At 37.2% G+C, this 21,173-nt stretch overlaps 3 protein-coding genes across 4 annotated transcripts; all 3 read left to right on the top strand.

Annotated features, from left to right (window-relative positions):
• Positions 1-75: 75 nt before the first annotated feature.
• Positions 76-5,413, top strand: LOC112569048. 2 transcript variants are annotated; one of them, XM_025246692.1, is made up of 6 exons: positions 76-309; positions 470-706; positions 3,114-3,503; positions 3,871-3,993; positions 4,406-4,424; positions 5,027-5,413. In XM_025246692.1, exons 2-6 carry the CDS (start codon positions 655-657, stop codon positions 5,094-5,096), a joined length of 654 nt encoding a protein of 217 aa, XP_025102477.1. In that variant the 5' UTR covers positions 76-309; positions 470-654; the 3' UTR covers positions 5,097-5,413. The 2 variants fall into 2 exon arrangements, with proteins under 2 accessions (XP_025102477.1, XP_025102479.1); XM_025246694.1 differs by lacking the exons at positions 76-309; positions 470-706 and adding an exon at positions 2,556-2,993.
• An 842-nt stretch (positions 5,414-6,255) lies between these two features.
• LOC112569174 lies at positions 6,256-11,991 on the top strand. Its single transcript, XM_025246897.1, has 5 exons — positions 6,256-6,554; positions 6,744-7,118; positions 7,659-7,786; positions 7,986-8,196; positions 9,745-11,991. The coding sequence occupies exons 1-5, from the start codon at positions 6,437-6,439 to the stop codon at positions 9,948-9,950; spliced, it is 1,038 nt and encodes a 345-aa protein (XP_025102682.1). The 5' UTR covers positions 6,256-6,436; the 3' UTR covers positions 9,951-11,991.
• A 148-nt stretch (positions 11,992-12,139) lies between these two features.
• LOC112569173 lies at positions 12,140-20,901 on the top strand. The gene is made up of 11 exons (XM_025246896.1): positions 12,140-12,603; positions 12,884-13,258; positions 14,327-14,454; positions 14,788-14,998; positions 15,343-15,456; positions 15,927-15,980; positions 17,283-17,372; positions 17,735-17,794; positions 18,763-18,951; positions 19,155-19,243; positions 19,576-20,901. The coding sequence occupies exons 1-11, from the start codon at positions 12,480-12,482 to the stop codon at positions 19,861-19,863; spliced, it is 1,722 nt and encodes a 573-aa protein (XP_025102681.1). The 5' UTR covers positions 12,140-12,479; the 3' UTR covers positions 19,864-20,901.
• The last annotated feature ends 272 nt before the right edge of the window (positions 20,902-21,173 follow it).

Raw genomic sequence — 21,173 nt, forward strand, 5'->3', positions numbered from 1 at the left:
CATCCGTCCTGGTCACACTTTTTTTAAATGGACAAAGACTGTTTACAAATTTATTTGTTGACATTATTGCTGCATTACCTCAGGGGTATCAGCTGACCTGCTGTGGAGGTAAAGAGTTCAGAGTCAAGCACATATGTAGAGGTGGCTGTACTGACATTTCAATAAACTTCCTCTTAACAACCACAAACATAGCGCTCAGGGGTCACTGGCTGACCCCACTCGCAGTCACCTTGAAACTTGTTTAATATTGGCCTGGCGACACACAATACACAACACACAATAGCTGCTTCAAAGGCAGTAAGTCTATGAGTAAGTATAATGTTACCTGTTCATGTGTGTGTGTTCTAGAGTTTGTGTGCGCACGTGTGTGTGTTCGTGTGTGTGTGTGTGTGCGTGTGTGTGTGTGTGTGTGGGGGGGGGGGGTTGCTGTATTCATTGAAAGCTTGCGTTCTGTAAACAAACTGTGCAGCAGACAGGTTTTCTTGTCGTCCCCGAAGAAGCTCTCGTCAGCCACAATACTCACGTCTCACTGCCGCCTCGGTTGGATTGTTACGTCAGACCGAGGCTTTAATCAGGGTCAAGGTGTCGCTACGGCAGAACTTTCTGCTCACTGCACTCCTTTAAAAACTTCTAGGTAAACAGAAGGAGCAGAAGATGAAAGTTGTGCTGGAATTCATATTCTTCTACTTCTGTTTCTTAACTGCAGGTAGGTTTTTCTTTGTCTGTTTATTTACAAAATGTGAGTCATCGACTCCAGCTCTTGACAATAAGATGTGTGTAACGGTTGTTAAAATTATAAATAAACTTAGCTAATTTGATAAAACAGAGCGCAGCTGTTTGCCGATGAAACATTTCGTCTTTCGATGACCTGAAAATGTTATTACTGTATTTATTAAGGGAAAGGCACAACCTTTTTTAACGAGCTAATGAACATTATAGCTTTTGAATTGTTTACAAATAAATGTTAATTTACATTGCTCTATTTAATTTATTTTTATTGTCTCTAATATTAAAGCTTTCAGAACGGTGATTTCACTGTGACCCTGTCCTGACCCCGAGTGTGTATAACGTGTGTCTGTAAATATTTTGTGTATGAGTGAGTATGTTTTGTAGAAGTGTGTCTGTTATATGCGAATATGGGTGCATGGTTGTTAATGTTTTACTCTGTGTATTATTTATGTAAAGTGCTGGGAGCAAATCTTTGGAAAGGGGATATACAAATCCTCGTCATTATTATTATTAAGAATAAAGAAGATGATTTCTTACTACTCAAAGTCCTTGTTGGCAATATACTGTATACCCGTCTTGTAATCAGTACAAATAAACATGTTGAAGGTTAAGTGTATATTTAGGTACAATAAATGACAGTCAGCGGGAAAAACGTTTTTGTCCCCGGTAGTGGCAGCGGTCCGGTGGCGCAACGGTTAGCGCTGTTAGCGCCTGTCACCAATACAGTGAAGGTTGGCTGCCCTGAGTTCATTTCTCGTCTCGGGCACGCTGATCTTTCTCTGCACGTGGCATCTGTTTACAGGGCTGGCTGCCTTGCCGTAATATAGCCATAGTTGCTGACACGGCGTAAAACACCCATTCCCCCCCCCCCCGGTAGTGGCCCTCAGCCAAGCACCGGGTACTTCCAATGACGGGTACTTCATGGGTTTTCAGGAAATGCTAGAGGCATGATCTCGATATCGTACAGGCAAACAAACACTGATCGCTGTTACACCTTTTGTAAGCAAGCCAGGTGTGATCTGGAGGATAGATATTGACTCCAAAACATTGATGACTGTCGCTATTTATAGAACATTACTTGCACGGGGATCTCAACCTACCCTGGCAGTGTACCCGTGAACACTAACATTCAAAACAGGTTTGTGACTAGAACATACCCTGATATTGTGATGTATGATAGGTTGTCTGGAATGCAGCCAAGACAAAGCCTAAGTCAAACCAACAGTCATGGTCAGCAAAAAAGACTTTCCGAGAAACTTGTCGCTGAGTGAACATCATAGCTTGTATACACACAAACATAAATGGCTTTTAATATTTTGTACTGATAATAATGGTATGTGTTATACTTGTATACAGCCAGTAAACAGCAGATTTGTTTATACTATGGCAAGAAAGCAAAGAACTCCAGGAAAACCCCTAGGTAACCTGCCGGTCCCATACCCGGATGAAAGAGGCGGGTTGCACGTGAGGCTAGCAACCTGAACCCGTAAAAAAACCGACAACCCCTTCTTCAGAAAGTGCAACTACAATACTAGGTGTAGTTGCGGACCAATGCTCCACTGAGGGGCAGAAAGGAATAATAATAAGTAAGCAAGGTGACCAAACTGAAGTCACATAAGCAATGAGGAAATGAGACATTGTACTCATGCACTTGGTGCTGTAATGGTCGATTGATAGTGAGTATTAGATCGACTTGATCTCCCAGTATTTCGAGAGAGTGATATACTGACAGAGTGAGACAACAGGTCTTATCACAGGCACATGGATTGCGACAGCAGTGTTAACGCGATATGAGTCATAATTATTAGCCTGAGTCCAGTCACAATTTAATTGCCAGGTTTAAGACGCATAAAAAGATCGTCTTACAAAACTTCTCAATAACACAAAGCACACCTATCATTTGCAGCACACCTAAAAAAAAGATGTATGACGCGCTTTTAACGAAATATATTTTTTAATTTTCATTTTATTTATTTTACTTTACTTTACTTTTATTTTGTTTTGTTTTGTTTTTTTTGCTTGGGTTGCCGGATAAGAGTGACTGGTTTTGCCTTAAAGCATAAACAAGTTATATGCACACACACACATACAATCGCAGTGTTGCCAAAATAACAACACTATCCCCACCACTGAGCAAGCATGTTGAAAGAGTTGACAGGGTGTCCCCGGGTGGCAAGGGCACAGCGACCCGGTGACTCAGAGTGGTTATGATTCCACAGACAGCCTTCCTCTTACGATAACAGACTGAAGTTGCAGATGAATGTGTAAGTCACCTGACCTGAGTGAATATGACTAATACCTAAGGTAATTAGAAAATTATTAACTTATCATTTATTAGATCAAACTATTTTGCATGATTTAAACTTGTTTAATCGTTGTTGCAGCTGACACACTAAGAGTGGAGCTACAATGTCCTGCATTGTATCAAGATGGAGAGAATATTATTACTTGCAATATTAACAAGACAGCAATGGCAGAGGCACAGTGTTTATCTCTCAACGGAACAGTGACATTTGAGCTGAGTTTGAACTCTGAGAAAAGAGTCGCATGCCACTTACCCTTTGACCCAGGAATGCAGTGCATCCCACGCCACCAACACAGTCCTGGAAGCTGCTGGTGTGAAGAATCATCAGGAGACATCATCACCTACAAGTTCTCCTACATGGCGAGCACTACTCACGATAGGGGCAGACAACTTGAATGCAGTCTTCGTGTTTGTTCACAGAAATCTCTGAATATCAGCGTTACCGACGGATGCACCAACATTAAATTTGGTAAGTTGTAGATAATATGGGAGGCTGCAGATGTGGTGAGGACAAATTGCTGTATAAGATTGTGTCAAGGTGTTGGGACTTTTGTCTTCGGTCTCTTCAGCCAATGGTAGAGCTTGGACTATGCTAACGGTGTACAAACATGACGTCACCAGTCTGTCTTGTTTCTGTGTACGGTAATATTTAGACGCTTGTGCTTCTACAATGGAAGCTGGGTGTTGAAATTGTGTGAAATAGTATATTGTACTGAGATTTACCCAGCCAAATGAAAGTAATGCACTGCATTTAAGTGTTCTATAGTTCACTGAATTACAGTTTACAAAAAAATGTCCAAACCAAAACCAAGATTTATTGTTATTTTTCTTTTCAGCTGGCGGTCAAAATTCAATATTTTCATTCACGATTGAAGATTTTGGGACAGTAGTAGCGCTGGTGATAATTGCTGTAATGATCACTCTTTCAATAATCATGTTTTGTCAGCGCTTTTGTCGCTGTAAGTACAGCTTTTCCTCAAATGACTTTTGTATTTTGATAATTTCTATTTCTATCTGCTATCATTTCAGGGTTTAGCATATTTATATCAAATATAGTTTCAGCTTAAACTTTTGAAAAGTTTTGTAATGTTATCAAACGTATGAAGCTCAGTCGTGTTCACCGTCTATGGATATTTTCACACTTCCGAAACTCCATTTACTCAATTTGACAACAATAAAAATTTCTATTAGAAGATTCTCTGAAAGATGTCGAAAATTGGTATTTCAATCACTTTGCGAGCTTTCTATTCAGACATTGCAACTACTCAATAGATTCAAATTGTTTGAAATCCTTAAGAAGTATCATCCTCATTTTTTTTCTATCTTATAGATGGTGATTTCACAATGCGTCTTTTTGATCTTTTGTTGCAGGTTTCTTCAAAAAGAAAAGGTACGTTTTTTCTTTCTTTCTTTCTTTCTTTCTTTCTTTCTTTCTTTCTTTCTTTCTTTCTTTCTTTCTTTCTCGTATTTGTCTCCTCATCTTTTGTACTCATGTGCTAGAATTTTAAAAGGATGATGATGAGTAAACACTGGCGCTGGTCCACTCATCAAGACCTCAACTATGAAACCACAATGAAAAAAACATGTCGCTCTCTTTCCTCGAGGTTTTGAATTTGACTAATCAGACACACCTATCTTAATTTAATTACCAAGTAGGTAATCTTTTCTTAAATTAGCTCCCATTTCACAAATTAAAAAACTTTTTCCTTTCCTTTGCGCCTAGTAAATATCCTAAAAGTGTACTTCTGTATTGATAGGTAATTTTAGTAATTACATAATTATGACTCCCTAATCAGATAATTACTCGTTTTACAGCATTATATTACCCACATTTTTTAAAGCTTCTTAGTTTTTTATTTTTAATTAGTCGTTGAAAATAATTTTTCATGATCACACTCATCAACTTTTTGGAAGCGTCTTAATGTATTACAATGTACGAAATTTTACATTTTTCAGTTTGTGGTATAACTATTCATGTTATATCTTCTCTAGGGATGATGACACTACCTCAGCAGGAGCGAGGTACATGAAAATAACTTCACACACAGCAAGGATTCAATGATGAAGAAACAAAGAGCTGTTCAAATCGTGAATGGCAAATTAAAAGCTTTCAGGACAATTCCATAGTTTCTGACATTTTACCAGTGCAAAAAGAGTCATTTTATATTTACGATTTTAATTACTTTTCTTGCCTAATTGCTGCTGGAAGTCTTGTGGCAGAACTGATTTCCGTACAACTTATTTTATTCCCAGAAGCCACCTGCCGACATCTTGGTCTCCATGTTGGCAGATGTTATGAAATCTCAGCAGTAAACTGTGATACTGTTAGTGTTTTACAGCTTCTACTGTTCATTCAAATAAGAATTAAAATAATAAACTCCAATCTGTGGTTTGCTGAGTTATTTCTTTTGGCATGACTGAAGAAGATATTTTCGACATTTTGTGTTTGAAGGAAATATTAACAAACTATGGGTATGAGGATCACATGGCGCTGGGTACTAGCTGGTGGATGATGTTACGAAGTAAGATAAAAAGATAAAAATGAGACATAGGAAGAGTAGAATTATTCATTATCTTGATCATCATCTTTGAAAAACTCATAATAGTTAAGAACAGAAACACATGCCATTCAGTTATTACTTTCTTTCTTCTCTCTCTCTCACACACACACACACTCAAATATTTTCTCAAATATTATTTTCCGATTAACTTTTTTAAAACATTTGATTGTGCGTATTTTCTCTTACCACAGGCTTAGAAACCCTTTTAAAAAAATATAGTACTGTTACTGTTTAATGTTGTAAATGATCATTTCTTGTCAATCTTATTTGCCTTTCCCGCCATTAGTCTACTCATTTATTCAGCCTCTCCTTCACTCTTATAATCTCTTCCTTTCACTCTCTCTAAAAATATTTTGTATTTCAAAGTAGCCATGTGTTTTCATAATTTTCAAAGTAAAACTAAAGATTGTGTCTTGTCCTGTGCGCTATCTTGTATCCAGTTTATACATATAGATACATGTACATGTAAATATATATATAAAATATCACTTCCTGCCAGCGGGCGTGGACTGAGCGTCCGCAATACCAAGATCTACATTAGGACCAATCACAGGCCTGCCTTTTTAAAAAAATATCAAGGAAACATTTTTGTTCAATACAGTTGAACTAAAACATTGTATTATCCACAGTATCACTTGCGGTACTTGTGGGGAACTGAAAGTAAGGTCCCTCTTACAAAACACGTGTTACACGATACAAACATTTTTAAGAGAGGCAAACTTTGTTTCTATGACCTTTGACCTGTTGAGCAGTCAACCGTCACATCATTCGGGCTCCTACGTGTAACAAAACTGCATCATCAGTGCAAGGAATGACAGTGTGACATGTGGCTTAATGACATATGACCTGTGACATATTAGACGAGTATAACATATATATGTGCTCTGTTGGGAACATCATAATGGGATCTGTGTGGACAGGTGTCTTCTTACTTCTGCTTCGTCTGTCTACAGTCTCAGGTGAGAAATTGATCATATTGTGTATAACAGTGCATGCACAGTGTGTTTGTTTGTGTGTGTGTGTGATATGTGTGAGATGTGAATGTGTATATTTAGTCAGCGCTTTTCTTTTGCATAATCGAAAAATGATGTATCATATATAATTAACGCATCAATAACAAAGATTCCGATATGTTTTACATGCTACAGGTGTACACATCATACCATGTGGAGATGACGGTGTTGTAGAAGTTTTGTCCGGTCAAAACACGTCCTTCACCTGTAAATCTGAGGGGAATGTACTATGGAGACTACTAAATCAATCAAATAATCATAATCAGGCTTTCATTTTATCAAACTGTACAGAAAATGGTTGCAAGCCAGCTTTTTTCGGTGAAACATTTGTAGCGAGTGTGAGAGACAATGACACTAAAGTGATGACAGTCAACGCTGTCAACAACACAAAGATCTTCACCAACGTTCAGCTCGTCAACGGAAGTGTGGAGTGTGATGTTGTGAAAAACGGAAGAATGAATCAATCGGTGGACATTGTAAGATCGGCTAGCTGTGGACTGAACTACGTGTGTAAGTAGTCATTCATTATTTACAACTGTGAGAGAACTTAAGCACCCTGTGTTTTCCTAAGAGTGAACATGAGAACGAATCTTTAAGCAACCTCACGTTCCTTTCATTATTATTGTAGCTTTTTAAATATCATTTGCTTTATAACTACAAAGAGTGCGATATGCATGGTAATCAAAATGAAAAACAGCTTGAAAGTTCTACTGATTGATAATATTTAAGTTTTTTGAATATCCATTTTCTCAACATCTTTGATTTTTTTTTTTTCTACTTTTGAGATCAAATGTTAAATTCGTGGCGATTAATTTCCTACTAAATATTATGTACACCATTAAAGCTATATTATTATAATGAATATTACTATTAATCTTGTTACTTTTATCCTTGTTGTTGCTTAAATGATAATATGATAATAGTGCATCATATGTTCTTTTAGCTGATTAACAAATCTATGTCACAATAATTTTGTATCCATGCTTTTTGTTTTCCATTCTAGCCATCATTACTTATTTATCTCTGTCAGTGGCATCTCTTTCTCAACAGATCCATCAGACAAAGTGGAATGTAACGCAGCTAAAACCACTTCTTCCATCAGTGTGTCCTGTGTCATTGGCAGCGTCTACTCCTCACGAAGAGTTTACAAGTGTCATCTCTTTCAACGCAGTAACGGGGTGAATGAATGTCTCGCATTTGTATAAGATGTCATCATGTGATCTATTATGTTGTCTTTAAATCATTTATGAAAACTTTGCACCGTTCTTAATAAACAAAGATCTTTGTATTGGAACTGTCAATGGCAAGCTTGTACTAAGACTTTCAACATTTCGTGGTAATTAAAGACTCACTCGGTTCCTCATGGTTTTTTTTCAGTTATGTCAAAATAGGTTGGAAACTGTCACCATGGTGACTTCACCAACTTCAGAGAAGATCACCAAGACTGAAGTGAAGGTGTCTGGTTCCTGTCAGTTCAACACAACTCTCCCACCAGACAAAGGATTCTATGGCTTTGTTGTTTCTATCTCACCTGGGGGACGAAACTACTCCGTGACAATGCCCATGGATGATGAGGGGACTACAATTGGTAAACTTTCAGTTATAATTATCTATGTTCAGTTTAAAACTCAATGAATCTGTGGATAAGTCTTTATGCAAAATATTCAGTTATAGGTCAACAGGTCCAGTCCTTGAAGTTCACCATCCAGGTTTCTACGGAGTCTTGGAGGATGATGTTACATGAGATATTGTGTGGGAAGACATGACAGAATCAGACCAACTTTTGCCGTTTTCTCATTGCAAGCTAGGTTTGATAGAGGCTCACACGGGTGAAGACCTCACAAGATTGTAAAGTTTACCACGAAGTACAGGCCATAAAGTCCTTTATTGTTCTCATCGTACGGATGTGAGGCATGGACCTTGCTGACTGAGATGGAAAGACGGATCTAGGTATCAGAAACTAGGAGCTTATGAAAATTATTCCTAATGCTTCTTTCGAATCCTCATAAAACTCAATAGTAAATGCGTATTTAACTTTAACTAGCTTTTGTTTTCTTTTGTCTTTTGTTTTTGGTTGTTTTGTTTTTTGTAGTTTTGTTTTTTTTTTTAGTTTACCATAGTGGTATCTTCTTAGCAGAGATTAAGGATCTTGCTATCCGAATTCATATTGTGGCGAATATCGGTCTTGGAAAACATGTTATGTGGCTGTCGTGTAGAGATTCGCCATGTAACATATATGGTAGTGTGTTTTGTTAAAAAAAAAAGCCGAAATATGACGAATTTTGAAGAAATTCACGTTTTCGCTCTCAATTCAATCAAAGCAAGCTTGTACTATTATTTTCGTCTAGTAAATATTAAATTCTTTTCTATCAAAGCCGTACTAGGCGAATATTTTAAATATGTTCTGTGGAAAGTAAACATTGGAGTCCTGGCTGAAACGAAGTAAACTGATTAAATTAAATGAACTTGGTTTCTTTCTCGATTTGTTATAATAAATGTCGTTATCACTTTTCAGGTTTCCATGAGATACATGGAATGTTATACAGTTTTATTCCAACATGTGTGTGTGTGTGTCCGTTCGTGTACGTGCATCTACAAGTGTTCACGTTTTCGGGTTTTACAATGTTTATCAACTTTTCTTACTTTCAAGTACCTTGAATAAGATGTCTTGCATTTGTGATTAGTCAATAGCTAAACTTGCGACAAACATAAAAATCAGAAACACGAAAGACATGATAAATGCCTGAAATAAAACTGTTAAATACCGAAACTCAGTTTTCCTTATTTCAGTGCTGTGACATTTTGATGATTTGCCTTAGAAGTATGTTTCTGAACTTATATACAAAGACATGTACAACACTGACTTCACTCGATATTTTAAATATTTTTGTGATTTTTGAGAGCTAATCTGGGATGTTGTTGCTAAGATATTTTTGAGTATTTTTATGTGTAGAGATGTAGTAGATCAGCTTTATCTTTTTAGGTTATTTCTTTACTCTATTTTTTTTTAATTCTGTAATACAATTTTTCTGTGTTTAAAGACTTGTGAACGTGTAGAATAAATAATTTAGAGTTTGCTGGTTGATAGAATATTAGGATAGCTAATCTACCAACATTTATTTATTTTTGTTTTTAGACACGACTTGTGACACAAATCATTGTGTCAAGATATTTGTTGGTGTGACAAGTGTCCTCCTTTCTGTCGTCATCTTGCTCATCATCCACCTTGTGATACAGAAGAAAAATAAAGGTGTGCCGTTTCTATTTATTTTATCTGTTCGTCTGTCTGCTGTATTAAAATTAAAAATTCTGTGCTGTGAAGGGAAAGAAAAAAGGTTTTGATGTGAACCTAGTGTGTGTCATTATACATAATTTGTCATGTGTTTTCTGTGTATACCTGCGTCTGTCTTCTACGAAAATATCAGTTGTTCTGATGGGTGACGAGTGAGTAAGTATCGTGAAATGCTGAATTTCATCAAAACAGTCACACCACAAATGAGGGTTAATGTCAGTGACATTCACGAGCAATGAAAATCGTGGATTTCTTTTATTCATCCTCATTTAATTTCCGTAGTGCGTGATTCTTAGATTGTCGTGGGAAAATAAATAACATAAAATACTAGGAGTAAGAACGCCCGTGGACGCCGGCATGCAAAGATCATGTTTGTGTTTTATTTCTGTATTTCTAGATTTCTAATGTTTTAACTTTTCAATCTAAGGATTTGTTTCTGAATGTTCTTGTCATGCTGTTGAGATGATTTTATCGACGATAATCAGACGATCAAGGGAGATTACTTTCCTCGTGGCGTTTCTTCAGGAAGGAGACATACATTTTTTAAATAAAAAGAAGTAAAAATAAGAGGAAGTATACTACCATAAAAGAAAAAAAAAATAAATTGCATTTTCGAAATCTAGTTTCGGCTTTGTTGTTTTTGTTTTGCTTCACATAAACTTTAAACCTTCTTACTGGAGCTCCCGTCATACAATTTCCGACTACAACTTCCCGGTTTTCTCAAACAGACCTCGAAATTAAATCACCACTTCTCATTATATTAAATGAGACAGCAAAGTTACATCTAATAAAAAAAAAATTCCCGCCAAGCTGTGTGAGGGTGTGCTCTCTTCTAAATAACCGAGATAATTGTACATGGCGCACTGACATCTTGAACATTTAGCCACCAGATCCGTGCTCGTTTGCATCAAGGACCTTTACAAAGACAGAAAATTTGAAAATAGAGCTCTACTTTTTTTTTTATTGAGAATGTTGTTTGTTCTGAGGGAAGTTCCACTGACATCCAGGTATGACTGCCACTGTTGCCTCCGCCACGTCCTCCTGTATTCCCGGGGTGAATAATTTATCCGTTTGTATTATGTGCATTAATAAATTATAATTCCATTATTGTTTACTGCATTTTATATCAAGCTGATGGTGACTGAGAAATATGTACAGTATGCTTTATTTATATGAATGTTATTTTGACAATTAGAGATTCGAATATATAAGAATATGTCAGAAGAATGAGGGAGTTATTCTGAGGTCAGAAGACGAAGCGAAGGCAAGTGTGACTGGATATTATGAAGGATGGAGAGAATGCTGCAACAGGTTTTCCATCCTGATTATGGTGATAAAGTTGAAATTAAGCATCCATTCACACAAAAAATTGATTTATAAATTGAATTATTATTAACAGTAGTAGTAATAGTAATAACATGTGTATGTAAAAAATAGTGACATAAATAAATAATGCAGATTCTGATTATATTTGTGGATTTTTAATGACTTTTTATTTGAAAAGGCAAGAAAGACAATCAACAACTTTAATCAAACATAACGTACAATCTGATCGTTTTGGATTTGAAATCGCTTTTACTTACCACAAAAACTTATCAGCTCATAATGTGTCGTTTATAAATTGTGGTCTTTTCTGCAATGTTGTGTCGAAAACTATCGTCTTCAATATTGTATTAAATACTGGTGGGATATTAGACTAACTTTGAAAAAAAGGTCACACTTGTGGAATGCTTCATTTAATTGCTCGCCATAAACCTGTTTCATTATTCAATAGGCGTTATAACTCTTCACACACAAACACAAACCACTTTTTGCCTGTCTCGCTCTCTCTCTCCGCACACACCTCCAAATATATTCTTTTCCGGAAGTTAGTTTTTAAGGTCTTATATTATTTGTATGTATTTTTTTTTTTGCCTGGCAAATAGCTTAGTCGTTGTTTTAAAATTTGAGAGGCTTAGTACCTCTGCAGTTGTAATCCATCATCATATTTTGCGTATTTTATTCCTCCTTCCCACTATCAGTCCATTTATACAGTCAGCCCATGTTTTCTTTCTCTACTATCACTATCTTCAAGGACGTTAAAAGGAAATTATTTTCCATTCCAATGTTGTTCTGTGATTGTATAAATTTTAAAGTAAGAGCAAAGCTCGTCTTTTTGCGTACACTATCCTGTGTCTAGTTTGTACATATATACATACACACATATATATATATCACTGTGTGTCAGCGCGCTTGGACTGGGCGTCCTCAACATGAGATATAAGTATCAACAATCACAGGTCAGACTCATTTGCACTGAGGTAGTCAGTCAGTAACAAGGAAACTGTTCTCATCAACATAATGTCATGTGTCAACCACAATGTTACTGGAGGTAGGAGTGGGACACTGTGTGGGGTTCATCCTGCAAAACTCATGTCACAGGATACAAGTGTGTGTAAGAAAGGCAAACTTCCTTCAAATCTCCTTTGAAGTGTTAATCATCAAAGTGCGATACCATTCACGATAAACTGTATATCTTAATGCAAGGAATGTATTTGCGACTGAAAAAAAAAAATTTTTCTGGGCCTGAGTCCTAGTTCATGACAAGAGGCCGCTGGGAAGTTTGTGAAATACGTAAAATGTGGTCTGTAGAGAAAACACAAACAGGCTTTGTGTGGACAACTGGTCATTGTCTTCTTCTTCTTGGTCTGTTCACGGTCAAAGGTGAGAGATTTAAGTTTTAGTCGACTGACTCATTGCTCGAATACTTTCGTTATATTATTAACCATGAAGAGCAGGCAGGATTTACTGTTCATATTGTGTGCAATTATCAATTCACAAATCTCTGTGTGTGAACGTGTACCTGGCCCTGTGTGTGTTTCTCTTTATGTGTATACAGGTATGTCTCACGGGTTTAGAATTGTAGCAATCTTTTCGGTTTTTATTCTTTTATGTAATTGAAAGAATGTGACGACTGAGATTCCAATACCTTGACATGTTACAGGTGTACAAATCATACCATGTGGAGATGATGGTGTTGTAGAAGTTCTGTCTGGTCAGAACACATCCTTCACCTGTGAATCTGAGGGGAATGTACAATGGAAACTACTAAATCAATCAGATAATTATAATCAGTCTTTTCATTTATCAAACTGTACAGAAAATATTTGTCAGGCAGCTTTTTTCGGCGAAACATTTGTAGCGAGTGTGAGAGACAATGACACTAAAGTGATGACAGTCAATGCTGTCAACAACACAAAGATCTTTGCCAAGGTTCAACTCGTCAATGGAAGTCTGCAGTGTGATGTTGTGAGAAACAGAGGAACGAATCAATCGGTGTACACTGTAGGATCAGCTGTCTGTGGACTGAACTACGTATGTAAGTAGTTGTTGATTATTTACAGTTGTGACGGAAAGTAACCATTGTGTGGTTTACCAAAAGTGAATATATGGTAAAATCTTAAGGCAGCTTCACTTTTCTTACAGACTGAAAATTGCAAACATTATTATTATTTTAACACTCATTGTTTCGTGTGCGGACTTTTTGCCGACGGACGTTTCGCCGCATTATGTCAGAGAGAGAGAGAGCTTACTTACTTCTCAAAGAATGAAAGTAACTACTAGATTACACAATAATTCTTTATTTCAAACAAATTTTACACACAGACTTCACGGACAGTTCACTTTGATTGTCACAGATTATGCGCAACAGCTTTGAGAAAAAACATTGATACAATGGCGAGAGAAATGTGTGAGCTAACGGTTCACATGAGGAGGGATAGTGAGAGAGAGTTCACTGATACATTGATACAATGGCGAGAGAAATGTGTGAGCTAAGGGGCGTCACACACTTGACTTCGGCTAAAGGTCCCGCGTGAAATGCCGAAATGAAGTGTCCCGCGCCGAAACGTCCTGCGGCGAAACGTCCGACTCCGAAACGTCCAGCGGCGAAACGTCCGGTCGGCAAAACGTCCGTGTACCCATTGTTTACACTCACAGAAAGAGAGCGAAAGATAAAAATTAAAGAGAATGAGAGAAATGATGATAAAAATGAACGACTGCCAAAAGAAGACTAACAAGCAATTAACGGATTTTAAGAGATTTGTCAGATGTTGATTTTCGATCGACCTTTTAAATATTTAACTGTTTTGCGTTTGAAATCCATTTTTTCACAATCTTGCATTTATCTTTTATTTTTTTAAATACTTTTTAATGTATGTCATGTAATTGAGAACTAAATGTGATCCGCATAATATAAGCCATTCTTCTTTTTTATTATTATCATTTATTTATTGATATTTGTGTTCTTGCCTAACCGATAAATACTCACCATTAATCTTTTTACATGGTTAACGGTGATCTGGCATGTAATATCCATCCAACTCGGGACATATTTTATTCTCATTCCTATTGCTTATCTACATTACTGGAATTTCTTCTTCGACAGATCCATCCGAAAACGTGAAGTGTAATGCAGTTCAAACCTCTTCGTCCATCAACGTGTCCTGTAACATCGGCAGCGTCTACTCTTCACGTGGAATTTACAAGTGTCATCTCTTTCAACTCATAAATAGTGTGAGTGCATGCTACACAATTTGTTATGTGCTGTTATCCATATTATCTAGTGAAGTCAGGAAAGAACCTCTAGCTAGCAGTCCATTGTGAATATCATGGTACCGTAGGCCCTTGAAGTATTTCATGTACATGAAAATGGATACTTCGACTAGTTCTTACTCACCTCACAATGTTTCTAGCAAAGAATTTCAAATAGTCAACCCGTATCATTGGCTGTGGTGTTTATTGGAGAATCGCCATCTTGTCTGTCACCCAGCTGACATGAGCTTGAACACTGTTACCATGGTGACGATTGTGTTCATTTGAAAGATTCGCCATGCTTGTTTTTCTCAGTCTTACGAAAATAGGTTGGAAACTGTCACCATGGTGACTTCACCAACTTCAGAGAAGATCAGCAAGACTGAAGTGAAGGTGTCCGGTTCCTGTCAGTTCAACACAACTCTCCCACCAGACGAAGGATTCTATGGCTTTGTTGTTTCTATCTCACCTGGGGGACGAAACTACTCCGTGGCAATGTCCATGGATGATGAGAAGACTACAACTGGTAAACTTTCAGTTATATTTAACAGATAACAGTTGGCTTACAACTGGTAAACTATTCCTTTTAAATGGCTGTCTTCATTTTAAAATTTAATATTTTAAATCTGCGTAGGGATCGACGTATGTTGGCCCTCAGCAATCGTCCTCAAAGAAATTTTGGGGGATGTGTTTCTTTTCTTCCCTTTCTCTCACCTTCCAGGCTAAGGTATTGACTTAAGTGTGAGAGAGAATTAGTAGAGAGTTAGTGTTAAGTTTGTTTTATTGGCTGACTGATGTTTAAGCTAGGATAATTTACTAGACACTACGTTCTCGCCAACATCTCGCTAATTCTGCCTCTTTCTTTCTTAGAACCGCCCAATGATACAAACATTTACAACATACTATTAGCTGGTGTGTCTGGGGTCATCGTCCTAGTCGTCATCTCACTCGTTATCTGCCTCATCTTAAAGAAGAAAACGAAAGGTGCGTTATTTCTATTTTTGACTTGTTTTTGTCCGCCTGTCTGCTGGAGGTTAGAAAATGTTTAAAATGTATACAAGTGTGAACTGACTGAAAAAGAGTTGCACTTGGTTGCCTATGAATCGGGTGTTTTCAAAAGTGTAAATGGGCCAGTCTGTGTTTTCTTTTGTACCTGAACTTGTTTTTCTCCCAAAATGTAAGGAATGTGGAAGCTGTTGTTTTATGTAAATAAGAGAGTGACAAACGTAAATCAGAGAGAGACAAACTGCCAGTGAGATGAGGGGAGGAAAAGAGGGAGCGAGCGGTTAAGTTGATGAGTCATGACAAAGAAAATGATAAATGTTACGAAAGTACGGACATGACATCTCAGGGGTAGCATCGTTTCTTCTTTTTTTTTTTTTTTTTGGAGCAAGTGAAATATTCAGTGCTTCTTTATTCATCCTCGTATCAATTCCTTTGTGTTTTTCGTACAGACGGGAGGAAAAAGGAAAGTAACTTCATGCTGTATGAGGATCCCAGGGATCTAGGTACACAGCAACTTGTTCAATTTTCAGTTTTGTATGTTCAGTAAGTCCTGTCGTCAAGATGAAACTACAAATGATGTTAGTGAATACTTGGCAAATACTTTCCTTGTATGGTCTTGGCCTTTCTCTTGAGGAAGCATGGAGTTTCCGCTAGCCTAACAGTACCCGTGACAATAAATCAAAGTACACTAGCAAATAAAAAATGTCGAATAAAATAAGTTGTATTTTAATGTCCAGTTTCGGGATTGTTTCTGTCTTTCTTTGTTTTGCTTAGTTTTTTTTTCTTTTTGTTTTCTTTTGTTTTGTCTTGTTTTTCTTGCTTGGTTAAAATTTCGTTTCTCTGTCTTTAGGTTTTGTTCTTTTTTTTATTACACAGTCGAACCTCGCTATCCAAACTTACATTACCAACATTCAGTTAAAACATCTGGAGTATCTAGCAATCGAGGCTCATAACTCTAGCTATAAAAAATGGCTTATATAATATATATAATGGGTCCCTAAACTTTGAAATCGGCACCGGGATGAAGGAAGCTGTGCTCGGATCTGCAAAGTGGTTGTACATGAAGATGGAGCTTCAGATGGCATTTTGAAATTTTTGTGTGTCAGACCTGCGGTCATCTTCAAGAAGGGTTTTTACAAAAAGATTAAAAACCCTGCAAATAAAAGGTTTTTTGTCATCGACGATGTTTATTTGAAGAAAAAGTTCCACCGCTGCCCAGATGTGACTGGCATCTTTGACTCTATACCCATCTCCTCCACTTCCATTACAGAGGTGAATAACCGAAACTTTTTTTTAAATTAAATTACATTCAATTGTTTCATTACAATGACAGTGTTATTTTTATTTTTATATTATGTTGACATCATTGACATAGATATGTAAATATCTTATCTACATAAACTTTATAGGGGAAAGCAGAGTAATTTCAACATGCCTTTACAAAGCATTATTCTGAAAAGAATTATTTAAATATGGATTCCGCTACCCAAAGATTTGGTATCCAAGCTATTTCCGGGAAGGAGGTAATTAAGATAGCGATGTTCGACTGTAGCTGTACATCCTCGTAAGAAATATAAATCTTTGTCTCTGTGTCTCTCGTGTATTTAATTTTATTGAAAATGTCATGGACTTTCATTTCCTGCCAGGGTGCCTCGTCCTTTACATGTCCACTTGAAGCGGTTTAGGCAGTAAAATATTCTGTTAAAATATATGTTAAATGCCTTTTATGTTCATAGTGAATGAGTATCCGTATCTATACAAAATATTTACATGTAATGTTGATCCTATGATTAATTCTGTACCAGTTCTCACGACGATGGATGTGGACCCGACTGCAGTCAACACCAGGACGAGGCAACAGTGTTTTGTAGGATCAGAACAAAATGAAATGAAAGGTTGGCATCAGCGATATAGAGGGGAAACTAGATGTTACACAATTCATAATATTGAAGATGATTAGAAGCCAGTATTAACTCATGGTTGTGGTAGGGTACAATTGTTCTGGAACAATCTGGTATATTCGTGAATAATCGACAAACATTGAATCAAGGGTTAGGAGAAGAGAAATTAGTCACATGTGACAGACAAGACTGTGAAGCACACACACACACTGAGAGACGGAGGGAGAAAATATTTACTTTTAAGATCTTGGCGTTACTGACACTATAGATGCATGTTTATTATTTGAAGACATACCATCACATTCATGAACTGTATTCATTTATTACTTCCGTTATTTTCAATTCCTCTGCCTTAGTTCCAGGCATCAAGCAGGACTTACTCGGTGCCGGCGTTTATGAAAATCCCTGGGATGCAGGTGCGCTATTTTATAAGCTTTCGTTTAGTTTAGAGGGTCAGGAAGACCACCAGGCTGAGCGGGGACAACAATAGCCTAGTATCCGTTGAACCTGTAAGTGCGGACTCTTACCGGTTCAAAACCAGTCTGGCGCAACATACTTCCTGCAGCTGACCACGGCGGCTGTAGAATGGGTAAAAGCTTAAAACCAACCCCCTTGCTCATCTCCCACCACTACCAAGAAAAGCCTGTATAAAATAAATTCACTCATTCTGACGATCCCTACTTTTCCGATTGTATCTTTATGTAGTTCTTCAGCTTTGTAGTTATGGTGATCTGGAATAGTATAGGTCTGGGTGTCGTGAACTAGATTCGTATAGTTGCTTAATATTAACATTTTTTTGGTCTAAATTTCAGGGGGAAATTATAGTGTCAGCAGAAACACTCTGACATCCATAAGCTTCCCTGTATTGTCAGCACATTTTATTGTTTATGACGAGTACTTACCTATTCCTCGATGGACAGAAAACAATGTATTGAATAAAAAGAGTGAACTAGAAATTCTAAACGCCTCGTACATCTAACTCATCTATAGTATGAAATACATTCTGTTCCCACTACCTTGTCTCTTAATTTTCAGCAGTCATTGTATTTTGCTCAAATGTTATTGTAGATGCCATGAGGCAACGATTAACATGCTTGTCACCAGTTGAGTTTATATATTTAACTCCATGTGTACAGGACTGGTTTCCTGTTACCATTATTAAACATTTGGTGCTGAATCGGTGTAAAATAACTATTTCTCTTCCACCTTCTCCTCCAAAATTGGTGTGCGTGCGCGTGTGTATTGTCATTTTTTTAAATTTTCCTTTTCTTTACCAATAAAGCTTAGTCTAGAATTTTATCTCCACCTTAAATTGCATGACTAATGTGTTTTCTAAATAATTATTAAAAGCTTCATGAGATTTGATAAAACTGTTCTCTGTCAGTACCAGCTCAAGTGATGATGGAAGAGATGGAGGCTGGGTATATACAAATACAGGAATTCGAGAACCTTGTGTATAATTCTGTGGACAACACAAAGTGGAAATCGCGGTGCGATGGTCACCCTGGTCAAGATGATGACCGAAGCACCGAAAAAAAGAAAGAAAGAAAAGGAAGAAAACACGGAACCAAGGGTAAGTTTAACAGCCCATAACTAGATGTGGTTCATCAATTTTAATAGCGCCGAACTTGGGTGGCTGAAAACGATTTGACATTTGACAGCTGAACACCTTGTGTTGAACTGAGAATGAATATTTTTTATTCAGAAATAATTCAACAAGTATTGAATAATATTGCTAAGGGCCTCTAAAACTTTGACCTTTGTTTTTCTGAACAGACACAGAGATGTGGTACCCGTATTTATCAACGAAAGATTTACAAAAGATAACTTTTGATGAAGGCCAAGCAAATCAATTGTTTGCAATGGTAAGTATACCTGGTCTGTGTGTGTGAGTGCTTGGCTATGTTTGTGAGCTTGTTGTAAGTTATCATCTCTTGAATATTGTGTTTGTAAGAATTTTTTTAATTTTGTATTTTGTTGTCATTGTCATATACTTAATATTTTTACCAGTATTTTCCCCCTTACTTCATTTACAAGAAATAATTTTTATCCAGTTGTTTTACACTCATGATATTCATTTTCACCAAACTGTAAAACAGAAGTGTTTCAGAGAACAAACATTTAATTGTGAAATAATTTTAGAATAACTTTTGCAATAATTATCAGAACTATTGAAAAACAAGGTTTGTGGTCACAGAAAAAGTCTGCAATCGAAGGATCGAACGATGACATCGCGGACATCCCACGAGAGGGATCTGCACCTGTCGTCAAACATGAATACATGATGGTCGGTCTGTCGCCAAGGCAACTGAAATCCGCTTTGCACACCGACGGTGCGCACACTGCCGTGAGTTCAGATGGACAAACATTCGGCGACGGGGTGAGATCCGAATCGTCCTGCTTCCCCTCGACCCATGGCCAGGGGTGGGAAGATTTGCACGTGCACGAAGCAGTCTACTCTCTGGCGACGGTCATGCCCACCTGAGCGACTTCTTCCGCCCCACTGGCAAGCCAACACCATGAGAAAAATGTTCACGAATGAGTTTCTAAACCCTTACTCAGCAACTGTGCTTCCTGATGTAAATAGTACTTCAGCACTTGAGTAAGAAGTAACAGATGTCCATCTCACTTTTAATTCAAAACTCGGTGAAACAAATTGCCCCTCTCATATGTGAAGATGAATCATGTATGTATTACATAGTTGTTATTGGTGTTTATTGGTGTGGATATATATTTCTCACTTTGTGTGTTTGTGTGGTACACATCTACCAGCTGTGTCGACTGGGGAAGTTAGCTGCGCTAATCGGGTATTGAACCAGCGAGCTCTCAGGGCGACAGCGCTTTAACCACCTGGCGATCCGCTTGTTCTGTGTGTTTGTGTGTGTGGCTTCTTCTACATATTATTAATCTCATCTGGAATTCTCTAGCTTATATCTGTGAGTGTAGGAAGCGCATGTATCTCCATTCTGTCCAAGTCTATGCCAAGATTTTTTTTTTCAATTAATACAGTTTGTTGTACAAATTTGAATGACTTTTATAAAGAGTGATCTCTTCCTTTCAGGGTGTGTTTAATTCTCTTGACCAAGATATTTGTATCAGCAAAGCTTTATTAACCTTCAACACGTACGTGGGAATTTTATAATAAAAGCATTCTCACCCTTTGACCTGTGTTGGGTGTTGTCTCGTGACGATAAACAGGGAAATGATAAGTGCATTGTGCGGGTGTCCTAATTTTGAGTGCATGTCCCCGAAAAGGGATAAAAGGGAAATATCCAAGAATATGAAAACCAGATGGTGCTTTGTCGTTTTCTGCACCAGTTTGTTAACCCCTACCCCTCTAAAAAAAAAAAAATGAGAGTTGATGAAACTTATGAAACTGTTTACCTTCCTGACGCCACTGATATATTTCCGGCAGGACCTTGCCACGTCTTGTAACTACCTCCAACAATCCCAGCATGTTCATAATCTCATTCAAACAACTTTTACAAACTTTTGATATTCTTTTTCAGACAGAGGAGATACAAACTGGCACATTTCACAAAGTTTAATTTTTAATTCTTATCAAAGCAAACCTTGCGTGGAAATTTATAAAGTATTCGGTAGTTACCACAGTATGCACTTACAGAAATACTTCAAAAATTCACAAAAATGAAGAATATTATTTTTTTTTCAAATCACACTGTGTCTCTCCAACAAGCAGTCTATTTATCATTTAGTCATCCAATCAATTATTCAAAACATCAAGATAATTACATGTATATACATATTGACGTCCGTTAAGTATCATTCACTTTG

The sequence above is a fragment of the Pomacea canaliculata genome, linkage group LG7 (assembly GCF_003073045.1).
Source record: "Pomacea canaliculata isolate SZHN2017 linkage group LG7, ASM307304v1, whole genome shotgun sequence".
Taxonomy (NCBI): domain Eukaryota; kingdom Metazoa; phylum Mollusca; class Gastropoda; order Architaenioglossa; family Ampullariidae; genus Pomacea; species Pomacea canaliculata.

Coding starts and splice junctions, on each gene's coding strand:
- LOC112569048 (XM_025246692.1), top strand. CDS start 655: ATGAAAGTTGTGCTGGAATTCATATTCTTCTACTTCTGTTTCTTAACT. Junction 707..3,113: donor CTTCTGTTTCTTAACTGCAG/GTAGGTTTTTCT, acceptor TCGTTGTTGCAG/CTGACACACTAAGAGTGGAG. Junction 3,504..3,870: donor ATGCACCAACATTAAATTTG/GTAAGTTGTAGA, acceptor TTTTCTTTTCAG/CTGGCGGTCAAAATTCAATA.
- LOC112569174 (XM_025246897.1), top strand. CDS start 6,437: ATGACCTGTGACATATTAGACGAGTATAACATATATATGTGCTCTGTT. Junction 6,555..6,743: donor TCGTCTGTCTACAGTCTCAG/GTGAGAAATTGA, acceptor TACATGCTACAG/GTGTACACATCATACCATGT. Junction 8,197..9,744: donor TGATGAGGGGACTACAATTG/GTAAACTTTCAG, acceptor TTTTGTTTTTAG/ACACGACTTGTGACACAAAT.
- LOC112569173 (XM_025246896.1), top strand. CDS start 12,480: ATGACAAGAGGCCGCTGGGAAGTTTGTGAAATACGTAAAATGTGGTCT. Junction 14,455..14,787: donor TCTTTCAACTCATAAATAGT/GTGAGTGCATGC, acceptor TGTTTTTCTCAG/TCTTACGAAAATAGGTTGGA. Junction 19,244..19,575: donor CAAATCAATTGTTTGCAATG/GTAAGTATACCT, acceptor TTGTGGTCACAG/AAAAAGTCTGCAATCGAAGG.